This window comes from Balaenoptera ricei, chromosome 15 (assembly GCF_028023285.1).
Source record: "Balaenoptera ricei isolate mBalRic1 chromosome 15, mBalRic1.hap2, whole genome shotgun sequence".
Classification (NCBI taxonomy): domain Eukaryota; kingdom Metazoa; phylum Chordata; class Mammalia; order Artiodactyla; family Balaenopteridae; genus Balaenoptera; species Balaenoptera ricei.
Window position 1 is genome coordinate 54020064 of NC_082653.1, and position 12465 is coordinate 54032528.

General features: G+C 53.1%; 1 protein-coding gene across 1 annotated transcript in view; it reads right to left on the bottom strand.

Moving 5' to 3' along the window:
• The window catches only part of SRL (sarcalumenin), a 32404-nt gene that overhangs the window by 3299 nt on the left and 16640 nt on the right, over nt 1–12465 (bottom strand). The window contains exons 2-6 of the mRNA XM_059898980.1: nt 8589–9569; nt 6820–6921; nt 5613–5708; nt 3078–3194; nt 1854–2087 (exon numbers count right to left, since the gene is read on the bottom strand). Coding sequence (XP_059754963.1) covers nt 1854–2087; nt 3078–3194; nt 5613–5708; nt 6820–6921; nt 8589–9569 — 1530 coding nt within the window. The remainder of the gene's footprint in view (nt 1–1853; nt 2088–3077; nt 3195–5612; nt 5709–6819; nt 6922–8588; nt 9570–12465) is intronic.

Genomic DNA, 12465 nt, shown 5'->3' on the forward strand with positions numbered 1-12465 from the left:
CCTCGCCCCTCTTTCCAGAACCAGACCACTCCGTGGCTCGAAGGGAGTAACGGCATCAGGGAGTTTCCGGGTTTCTAAAGACTTTTAAAGAATTAATTACATATCTCCTGTCCCTTGTCAACCCTCAGTCAAGAATGGCCTGGTGCGGGGGGGGGCACTTCCCTGGCGGCGCAGTGGTTAAGAATCTGCCTGCCAATGCAGAGGACACGGGTTTGAGCCCCGGTCTAGGAAGATCCCACATGCCATGGAGCAACAAAGCCTGTGCGCCACAACTACTGAGCCTGTGCTCTAGAGCCCGTGAGCCACAACTACTGAGTCCACGTGCCACAACTGCTGAAGCCCGTGCGCCTAGAGCCTGTGCTCCGCGACAAAAAGAAGCCACCGCAATGAGAAGCCAGTGCACCACAAGGAAGAGTAGCCCCCGCTCACTGCAATTGGAGAAAGCCCACTGGCAGCAACGAAAACCCAATGCAGCCAAAAATAAATAAATAAATAAATTTATTTATTTTTATTAAAAAAGGATGGCCTGGGGAATTCCCTGGCAGTCCAGTGGTTAGCACTCCGTGCTTTCACTGCTGAGGCTGAGGGTTCAATCCCTGGATGGGGAAATAAGATCCCACAAGCCGCGTGGCACGGCCGAAAAAAAAAAAGAACGGCCTGATCCTTGTTTTAATCCACAATGGAATCCAAGGCTCCAGGAAAGCAAAACACTTTTTCCAAATGGAGATTTTCCCACTGTCTGAAAAGATCTGGGCAGTGGCAAAGATGTTGAAGGAAAAAAGTCAGGGAATTAGAAGGAATAAAAGAGAAGGTGCCTTACTTAGGGGAAAGAAACATGGACCTGCCATCAAGACCTGGACTAGAACTTGGGCTCTGCCACTGGCCAGCTGAATGTTAAATGCTTCTAAGCCTTAGCATTTTAGCTGCAAAATGACAAGAAGAACAGTAACACCTAAGATGATATAAAGATTATGATGTTGCTATAAATTTAGGAAAGCACCAAACTAAAACTGCCAGGCTGTCACACAGCCAGCTCCATACATTCTAATTCCTTTAATTTATTTCCAAAATGAGAGGACTAGGAATACCTGTCTTGAAATGTTTCTAAAATGATCAATCAGTAATGCATAAAATTATCCTATGCATTATAGGAGTGCAATAAAGACTAATTTATTATTATAATTATTAGTGATAATGTTATTACTAGCTATAAAACAGGGTTCTGGTTATAACCAAAATGAGAGTTATAACCATAAACTGAGATCCACCATCTGGTCATATATTCCTACAAATGCCCCGTTATGACTCATCTCTGCAGACGGCCCTGCGTTGTAGTGACACTAAGTGGCACTTCCCTGCCACCTGAAGGCAAGCAGAGCTTTGGAAAGTCTGAGACAGGCTTCTATTGAAGCAGGCCTGGTAAAGCAGATACTGGGACTAGGAAGAGTTGAAGGTCAGGTTTAACCCAGATCCAAGTTAGCCAGAGGTCAAGTACATGGGGACTGGGGTCCAATGAGTCCAGGCTCTTGATCACCCAGACACCCTGGGCCTCCCAAAGGCAGCTCAGCCCCAGCACAGACCTCAAGGAGCTCCTGACAGAGAAGACCAGGCTTCCCCTTGGGAAAACACTGATGGCCTCCAAGCCTGATCAGTCCTTGGGAAGGGAAAAGGATGAGGTACCCCACACCTAAGAGGCACCACGGTGACAACAAGAAGGGGCTGGAAGCAAAGAATGCATCCCCTGGTCTTGGACAACACTAGCCTCTCCCACGTCTGCCTTCCATCCACTGTCTAAAATATTAACAGTTTTCTAAGACAGCGCTCATGCTGTTCAGAAATGATTGTTAAATTACCTCTTTCTTGTTGCTTGCGGTTCTCGATGATGCCTGGAGTATCCACAAATGTGACCCGCTCCAGAAGTTTGTGGGGAACCTCAATGCCGATCAGCTTCTCCAGGAAATTCTGGCCAAACTTCTCAAGGGGAGAGAATGACCGGGCGCTGTCAGCAGCCATGACGATACCCTCGATGGTCTTCAGCTTGGGCCCGTGCATGAGGACCGTGAACTCGGAGGTGGTGGGCTCGGCGCCTGCACACACAGCATGGGGTCAGAGGGGACACAGTCATCTCCGGGGAAGCGATCCACCACCAAGGACATGGACAAGCAAGATGTTTCACGGAGGGCTTGCCACAGGCGTTGGATACTATGTTTGCTAACCCAGTGGCTTCTTTTTTTTTAGTTGTGATAAAATATACATAACATAAAATGTACCATTTTAACCATTTTTAAGTATACAGTTCAGTGGGATTAAGAACATTCACGTTGTTGTGCAACCATCACCACCATCCATCTCCAGAATATTTTCATCTTGCCAAACTGAAACTCTGTCCCCATCAAACACTAACTCCCATTCCCCCACCCCCCGCCCCTAGAATCTCTTCTGCACTTTCTGTCTCTATGAATTTGACTACTCTGGGACCTCATATAAGTGAACTCATACAATATTTGTCCTTTTGTGCCTAGCTTATTTCACTTAGCATAATGTCTTCAAGGTTTATCCATGCTGTGGCATGTATTAGAAATTCATTCCTTTTCAAGGCTGAATAATATTCCACTGCATGGATGGAACACATGTTTTTTATCCATCATCCATTGATGGACATTTGGGTTGTTTATAGCTCTTGGCCATTGTGAATAATGCTCTGTGAACATGGGCGTAACTGCTGGTTTCTTGCATGTAATCTTCATTATTATATTGAAGACAAGTATGAATATTTTAATTTTTCTTTTTTCTTTTTTTAATCTGTCATATTTTATTTTTTTAATTGAAGTATAATTGACTTACAATATTATGTTAGATTCAGGTGTATGACAGAGTGATTCCATAGTTTCATACATTACAAAATGATCTCCACAATAAGTCTAGTTACCATCAGTCACCACACAAAGTTATTACACTGTTGTTGCCTATATTCCCTGTGCTGTACATTACATCCCCTGAATGTTTTCATTCTTCAAAGTGCTTTTTACATATGACACTAAAATACCAACAATCACACAAGAAAGTCTCACTGTTACCTGTATAGAGCTGGTAGCGAGTGTTTTCCAGCCCAAGGAGATAGTTTATCATGGTGGATTTGCCAACACTCCACGGTCCCAGGAACAGCACCATTGGCTTGGATGTGATTTCCCCATCTGTGGGCAGCAGGGATGAGACATGGAGGTGAACTCACAAAGCTCCTTACTGCGGAGGGACAGGGTTCTTCACGCTGCGTCCCAGACAGTCCATCTTGAGTTGTGGGATTCTACCCTGGACCAGAGAGCGTGTCGCCATCAGGGGCACATCTCATGCTATGTTAGTGCAATGACCCAGTTAGAGGACATGGGAAGACAGCATTTGGGCCATGCACAGATCCGCAGCACACCGGCCCCAGAGTGGGAGGGATCAATTGAAGTCAACTCCTCCTGGTTCAGATCTGGGAGCGAACGGTTCATAAAAGGGGCAGGAGAGAGCAGCCATGCGGGGAGAGGCTGCAACGCCGCTATCTGGATTGGTAACCGAACAAAGGACACAGAAGAGGCTTATACACCCTTGGATGGTCTGGACTCGGGCGCTGCCTGTCCCCTGCCTGCCTCCCCTTAACTGCACCTCCCGACACCCCTCCTCAGGCTCAGCCCAAGCCAGGCTCCAGGGCCGGTCTCAAATATTAGTCTCCAAAGTCCACAGCACATTTGCCAGTGTCCGAGACCAAGCGCTGACTCGGCAATTCTCGGGTTCTTGTCCCATGTTGGGGAGAACACCCTGCCTGGGCTTCCCCAGTTGGGGTCCCTGAGCAGGAAAAGCAGAATTCTCCAGGGCTCGGGGAAGGGGCAGTGAGAGGCTTCTTCCTGCTGACTTACAGCCCCTCCTTGAGCCCTGAGACCAAGATGGTGTCTTGTGAGGGGAGAGCACATATTTATTACCTGAAATTGGTACCAGGCCATGCCCCTTCCTCCCTGCTGGTAAAGACACTCAGTGAGTCCTTCGCACTGCTAGGTGTCAACCCCTGGCTCGGGGACAGGAAGGGACTGGCGGGCTGGGGGTTGGGGGTGGCAGGAGTCCCCAGTTATAGCCACAGAGATCCCACAAGAAGCCTTTTTCCCCAGGCCCAGGCCACACCAAGGGGAACTGGGCCTTCCAGCTCTCCCGGGAGACCACCCCAGAGGGCTTTCCCGGCTGCTGTTCCCGCTCTCTGCAGCAGGGGGCGGCACTGGCACACGCAGGAGGCTGCAAGTGAGGGACCCAGCAGGGAGGTCACACAGGAGGCTGCCCAGGGGCACAGAGGAGCCCTGGCACTGGCGAGAGATGAGGGGAGAGGAGGGAGCCTGGAAAGTGAGATCAGGACACTGAGATGCTCTCCCCACAGAGAAACCATCCCCCTGGGCCGCCTGCCGAAGAAGATTGCAAGGGAATTGTGAAACAGGAAGAAGGAGAAAGTTACCACTCCTAATTCCAGCTGTGTGGTCTGAGTAGCCCAGCATCTCTCAGGGCCTCCGGTCCACCTTCTGTAAAGCAGGAATAATGTAGGCCCTACAACACCCCATCCGCTGTAGAGCCATTGGGAACATCACGGAGATGATACAGAAACAGCCAACTAATATAGGAAGAGACGTGCAAACCACTGGCCATTAAATGGCAATTAGATGCCATTGTTAACAGGTTTCCAAGACAAGCAACACTTAAAAATGGCCTTGCTGTGGGGCAACAAGAACACTATCCTGTGGTTGTGGGTACACAGAGGACAACCTAAGGCAATTGAGCAACAACTATCAAAATATTGAATTCCAGCATTTCTTTAAAAAATGTATCCTACAAATATACTTGCATGAAATACATAACACTTATAGCAGTGTTTGTAACGCTTTAAAAACAGAACATGGCAAACACCTCGTGGTCCATCAGCAGGGTATGTTATTTAGGGTGGTGGGTTCACAAGGACCAGAAAGAGCAGCTGTGTGGTGTGATCCCATCTTTGTAAAACAAACGAAAAGACACCCTTGGATATGCTCATGTAAGCAGAGCAATATCTGGAAGTATTCATGAGAAACCGTAGCAGCAGCTGTCTCTGGGAGTGGAATTAGAGAGGCTGGAAATCAAGAAAGAGATTTTTATTTTTCAATCTATACTATTTTGCACAGAACTTTTTTGGCAACAAGTATATCTTATTTTTATGATTTTGAAAATCAATTTTTGAAAGAATCCAGACCCAGGGGAAGTTGAGTTGAGAAGCCATTAGGAGGAGGGAAGGATTCTAGGCCAATCAGGGGACTGAAGACACGACCTGTATGTGAATGGGGAGCCCTTCATGGCTCTTGAGCACAGGAGGGATGGAAGTTGGCATCTCCATCCTTGGAAACCAAAACTGCCTGCATGAATGCTCACAGATGAAAACACTTGCTCTCCCATAAAGCCCTGCGCAAATTAAGGGGCACACCTGCTGGGAAAGGATGGTTCGTGCCACTGAGGTCTCTGCCCCTCCCTGAGAACTCAGGAGAACTCCCCTTGAGGGTTCAGGGAAGTGTGGACAGTCAGAGGTATAGGCGGGACCTCCGACCTCCAGACACTAGAGGTACCTGTGATCTCGTGCTGCCGAAGCTCATTGTATTTGTAAGACTGCTCCAGGGGCTTGATGGATGAGTGGTAGATCTTTCGAAGCCGCTGCAGCACCACTGGGGGCAGAGAAGGGCAAGGGTCAGGCAGGGGCTTCACCAGGCGGCTTCACCGCTGTGATCCATCTCACTCCCCAGCGCGGCTCTGGCCCCGCCTGGTGGGGAGCAGGGGCCGTGCAGTACATCAGTGTTCCTGGGGGGAGCTGGTGCACATCCCAACCCTCAGAAATCTTTAAACCGAAAGGCATCCCCCCAACGCCTGAAAGCCTCCAGAGCTTTTTTTTAACCTAATCCTCTTCTCCTTCCCCTCAACAGTGTGTCCAGAAGCACCGCCTCAGCCTGCAGCTACCTGAAGGCCCTCTCTATGGCAGATGGGAACCCCATCTCCTTCTCTCTGCCCCCACAAACTCTACTCATGCTTGCCTTAGGTTTAGAGGGCAAGGAGGCATGGCCACCCCAGCCCTGCACCTTTCACCGCATCCTCGGTGCCCCTGGGAGGATTCAGACATCCCAAGTATCTTCTTGAGAAGAGTGTGGCTCCAGGGAGAAGGGGCTCGTGGGGTGAGGCACAGGGAGGGAAGAACATGGGGCCACCGAGGGTCAGTCTTTCCAGACCCTGCCCGTGAGCTGCCCGTCCCCAGCTGTGTGCCAGAGCAAAGCCCTGCCCTGCTCTGAGCTTTCACCAGCTCATCTATTAAGAGGAGACAGTAAGCCCTGCTGAAAGCCTTGGGTTATTACAAGGATGAAATGAAATACTGGACACCAAAGGGCTTTATCAACTGAAAAAATCAAAGCCAAAGTGATGAACAGCCCTCCCTGGCCATGACTTGGAGGCTGCACCGTCCCCAGGCAGCAGCACTGGGATTTGCCTTCCACCCTTTCGCTGGTCCCTCTGCTTGGATCGCCTTTCCTCCTCCCCGCCAACCCAGAGCCCCCCAGCCTTGGATGCCTTCTCCATGAAGCCCCCCATCTCCAGGGCGCTCCTCCTCCCTGGGGTGCCTGATGGCCTCGGAGCTGCAGCCATGTCCCGCCAGGCGCTTCGTGGCCGCTGGCCACAGGGCTCTCACAGCCCAGCCCAGCTCAGCTCCCCACCAACACACCACACAGCCCATCCCCCGCCCCACCCCTACCACCCCAGCCCCCCCACCTCCCAGCCTCTGCCCCTGGTTACCAGAGAAATCATCAGTTGGCTTGTCCTCATTTAGCATCAGAGTTTTCTCAACGTGGGAGCGGTCCCTCAGCGGGGCTTCCTCACTCACATCTTCCGCCTCTTCTGGGGAGAGAAGCAGAGAGCAGGGTTAGGGCAGAACTAGGAGCCAGTGGCTCTAGGTTCCCTCCAGTCGGGCAAGGGCGGGGTTGTGAGCAAGTGCTGACCAAGCCTTGCCAGGTTCAACTGCAAGGAACCCTGTTTCTAGGAGGGAGTTTTAAAATTCAAACTCAACTTGTCAAGCTCCTCGATCCATTTTAGGTATTCAACAACTGTTGATTGAGCACCTACTACATACACCAAGCACGGAGCACTGCATTGTGAATGCCGTGGTGCCCAAAACCGACCCAGCTCTGCCCTTGTGGAGTTTTCTACAGTCTGGCGGGGAGACGGGGTGAAATAACCTGGAAAGTAATATAATTACAGACAGCGATGTGGGTATGGAAGGAAAGATTCCAGAAGCTAGGAGGGCCTAAGAAGTGTGCCTACGAAGTCTTAGCAGGGGGAGTTAGAAAACTTCCTGAGAGGAGTGATTTATAGGAGTCTGTATTTTGGGTTCTAAGAGAACCACTGGCCTGGTTAAGTGAGCATTTTATCAGGAAGAGCTGCTACAGGGAGTCTTGGGGAGCAGAGTGGGGAGGGGGGAGGGAGAGGCGGGAGCACTGCTGCTTCTGACCCAGCAAGAGATGTCTGTGACCACCTGAGGCTCCAGGGAGGGGTGCTCACATTCCTGGGCCTCTAACATCACAGCTGTTTCTATAGGGGCTGATTGCACAAAGGATTTTAGGTGATAGAAGGAGGATAGACTTGGCCTGTGGGGCAGGGGGAGACCAGTTCCAGGAGGGAAGGGAGAAGAGAAGAATCAATGTGCCTCATGCGGCACCTCAAGAGAGTGATTCTTTCTGAGATCAGATCCAGAACTAGGAGGCCAGGGAAAGGGGAGGGGCCTGCTCCCCCAGTGCGAGTACCTGACAGGTGTGGAAACTAAGCTCTGCAAGGAAACCTGTGTTGGAAAGTGAAGATTGACCCCAGTGCCTCCATCCTACAAGCCAGTTCTTGGTTCAGGTCAGTGTACTTGGTGGATGAGGCCACACCTCCCTAGGATGCTGCAGCCTCCAATGTTGCCCAGCAGCTTTGGCCCTGCCCAGCCCCCCTCCCTGTTCCCCGGCCCAGAGAGCAAGCAAGGCTGCTGCTGCTCCAGGTGGACGGACATCTGTGGGACATTAGTGTCACAGACAGCCTGAGGTTTCTTATCACCACCCTAACATGGCCTAGTCTTCAAGGGGAGACCCCAGGAGCTAGCCCACCAACATGGTCCCGCAGTGCCCCCTCACATCCACCAGCCTGCCTCCGGGCCTCAAATCCTGCCACTATGCCCCCCACCCCAACCCGGTCCTTTGGGTTAAGGCACTGGTCTGTGTTAAAGTGCATTGAGGGACTTTAACCGGTAAGTTTCTGATGGCCTATAACGTGATCAGGTTCCTCTGGGCTCTCCAGGGTCCCTCCGAATTGGGGATAAGCGGCTAATGAACAGCCCGAAGGCACCCCGAGGGCCGGGCAACCCCCATGGGGCCTCCACCCCACGAACCCGGGGCTGGCTGGGGGCTCTCCCGCCATGTGGGTCCCTGCCTGCCCCTACACACAAGACCTCCGGGAAGACCGCAGCCGCCACGCCCCACCCCCACCCCCGCCACCCCCGCGGAGGTGCCCGGAGCAGCCCTGGGATCCCCTACCCTGAGGCCCCTCCTCCTTGGGCTCCTGCGCCTCGGCCCCCTCGGGCCCCGCGTGCGACTCCTCAGCGCTTGGTCGGGGCCCCTCCTCCCCACTGCTCGAGCTTCCCGCCGCTTCCTGGGGTCCTTCCCCGACTTCCTCCCCGGCTTCTTCCTCCTCCGAGGCGCCCCCTGATTCTTCCGAACTAGACCCGTCGCCGCTGTCCTCTTCGGATTCTTCGCCCCCCTCTTCTTCGTAGGAGGCCGCGTCCTCATCGTCCTCGGGGATCCCCTCTGCGGGGCGGTCCTCCTGCGCGCCCCCCACCTCTGCGCGCGCGTCCGACGCTGGGCTGGGGCTGGGCTCCCCCTGGTCCTCCGCCCCCTCTGCGGCTTCTGCGTCCAAGTCCGCGACTCCATCTGGCAATTCTGGCTCCGGGCCGGGCCCTGGGCTGCCCTCCCCTCCTGTCTCGACCTCCTTGCTGGGAGAGTCCCCTGAGTTTTCAGGCTCTGGGGGCCCTGCTGCTGCTCCCTGCGCGGGGTCGTCCCTTAGCGCCTCCGCGGCTTCCTCGGGGACCTCGCCACTCCCAGCTTGTCCCTCCGCCTCCTGTCCTGGGCCCTCTCCTGAGCTGAGCTCTGGCGCCCCCTCCTCCCCGGGCGCCGCCTCCCCTCCTGGGGGAAGGGCGCTTCCTCCAGGCGGGCCCGTATCTTCCTCCCCGGACCCCGCAGGTTCCCCGGGGGAAGCTGACTCGGAGGCTGAGGCTTTGCAGAGGCTGGCTTCGGGATCAGAGCCCAGGCCGTTGGTGGCGGGGGCCCCGGCGGCTGTCTTCTCAGAGCCCCCAGCCTCCCTGCCATCTGTGGGGTGAAGGAGCAGGTTCGTCTCTCCAGGGGCCGCTTCTGCCTGAAGCGCCCTTTCCTTCTCCTCTAGACATGCGTCTCCAGCAGAGAAATGATTCTCCAACAAACTGCCAACATCTTCTGTGCCACCCGAAGCGGAAACTTGCAGTTCTAGATGATTAGAACACGATTGGTAAATGTCAAGGGGTTGGCACTCGCTTTGCTTCTCAAAAGTCTAACTCAGCCTAGCTCCTGTCTCCAGGAGAGCGGTGTGGACCAGCGGGACTCTGGGGCTCCTCCCTCCCTGGTCTTCATAACCGCCCTGCGTGGCCGGCACAGCCTCCCTCTTGCTGGGAGCCGTGGCTCAGAGCGAGCAGCTGACCCACCCCGAGCCCCGCCCCTGACCCTGCCTCTCCAGCCTCCCCGTGGGGATGGAAGTTGGGCGAGCCCTTCCAGCCCTTCCTCAGCCTTGCGGGCAGGCACGTGCAGCCTGGCTTACCCGGAGATCTTTCCAGGATAGGACAGATGCATGTCCACCCCACCCCTTGTCAGTTCCTAGAGTCATTAACCAGCGTGCTTTTTATATTGCTACCAGCAAAGTAGTGAAAACAGGTGTGTGCTGGCCAGATCCTCTTAGGTTAAGGGGCAGAGCACTTAGGGGATTACTTGTGGCTCTCAACCTTAAGTCACACATCCAATTCTGTCCCCTTAAGGGCAGGCATTTGCTGGCCTCTCTACCTAAGATTAGAGGGGACATGGCCTGAGGAGGAAGAGATACCCAAAACGGGCAGGCCTGGGCTTCCTGGTGGACTTAGTGAACCCCTCCTGAGGGGATCCCCTTCTAAGGGCCCAGAGCTTTACCGGGACAGCCAAGGGCACTGGGAGAGCAAAGCAGAGGGCAGGAAGGGGCCCAGTCTGTGTCAGATGCTTCTGTCAAGGGACAAGTGTGATTTATTTGGACAATGGGGTCAAAAGGGAGGGTGGGGCCTAACGCTTCTGCCCCCTCCCACCAGGCTGGGACCTGTTTAAGGAGGAGACCCACAGAGGGGGAACATCGCCAACACATGGGGATGAGGGGACGGGACCGTGGGTGCCCTGCCTCAGGGTAGCTGAGACATCCCTGGGTCTCCCTTGATTCACAGGACTCTTTCTGAGGAAGCACCATCCCTCCTCCCTGCTGGGTACAGCGCCTCCTCTCTCAGGCCCAGCTCTGCCTCCCACAAAGAAAAGCCACTTCTTGGGGGTACCTACCCCTTCTGCCTCAGGGTACCCACCCCCTTGTTCCCTGAAAGCTGGGGAAGACACCAGGGGCCAGGAACAAATATTTTCTCATTAACCCTCACAGATACAACCTGCTATCAAATTCAGAAGGATGGGAAGTTTGGGTGCCTTTTATTATAAAGGAGCCCACATGTTGATATAACACTTCCCCCAACAACCTTCACATTTGTGACCACATTCACCTCCCTTATTACTGTCAGCCAGGTTTCAGAGGTGAAGGTCTAGAGAAAGTCTTTGATTTGCCCAAGACACCAGGCGGCTAGAGGGCAAGTGGAACCCAGAACTGCCTGCTCCTTGCCCAGGCCTTCCATGCTACGCTGTGTTGAGGGGCGCATAGAAGAACCCCTTCCCGCTGGTACCTCACCCCTCCCTGCATGCGCCCTCTCTGGCTCCTGGATTGCAGGAACCAAGGCTTAATCCTCCCTCTGTTCCCAGAGCTGGGACCCTGCCTGACCCCCAGAAAGTGCTATGAAGATGTCCATGGGGAGATTTGGGTACAATAGGAATTCCTGGTCCCTTAGTGGGGGAGCTGGAGGTTACTCATTAAAATTTTCTTTCATTACCACCTGAATACCTGTAAGTCCTGATTCCTTTGCTTGCATCTCTATCTCCCCCCCCCACGCGCCCCCCCCACCCACCCCGACAACCTCTGGAAAAAAATCTTATGGCAGGAATTTGGTTTAACCCAAGAGACTGACAGGCCTCTGAGCAGCAAGATATATGTGAGATACATTTGTACAATTATTCAGTGTGCCAGGCAATGCTTGAGCACTTTATGTATAAAACATGAACTTACTTGATCTTACTCAACTTGCTTACTTCTGTAAAACAAGTCTTACTCATCCCCATTTTACAGATGAGAGGACTGGAATCAGAGGCACTGAATGCCTTGCCCAACATCACACAGCTAGCAACTGGCTGAGGCCATTTAACTCCAGAGCTGACAAGGAGATTGCCTGACCCTACAGAAGGGTTCTACCCTGCCCCCTACCCCATCCTACTCCCCCCCACTCCCCCGCGCTACTCAGCGTGTAGTCCAGGCCCCTGCAGCATCAGCATCACCTGGGAGCCTTGTAGAGATGCAGACTCTCAGGCCCCAGCCTAGAACCACTGAATCAGAATCTGCATTTTAACAATTCATTTGTTGCATATTACAGTTTGAGAAGCACAGTCTACATGAGCTCAGAAAACTGCCTCTGAACCAGTGGTTCTTGACACTGGCTGTATATTGGAATCACCTGGTTCTTGATCCTACTCCTCTCCCCCTCCTCAGAGGTTCTGATTGAATTAGTCCAGGGTGTAGCCCCAGCATCAGAACTTTACCCCCCCAAAAAAAAATATTGGGGAGTAATTCTAACATGCAGCCAAAGCTGCAAACCTCTGCTTAGCCAAATTATCCTGACCCCAAGGCTTCTGCTCTTGGCCCCTCCCCACTCACGTGCCCACTGGAGGCTCCCAAATTGGATGGGTCACCAGGGCTTTGCATCTGACCTTGCAATAGCAGTGGTCAAGGATTCTCCTCTAGGGAATCCAGCCCTTTCCAACAGGCCCTGTCACCCTCTACTATTAATGTTGTTGATGATGATGGTGGTGATAGTGATTTTGATGGTGTTGATTATGGTGATGATGGTGGTGATGATGATAATGGTGGTAGTGATTTTGATGGTGTTGATGATGGTGGTGATACCGGGCTGAACAGACTGTGGGTCTGACTGCCTGTGGCATTTCTAATATTGTCAAAACACCCTCTGTCCTGGTTGGGGTGAGAGAGCTGCATCCTCTGAAG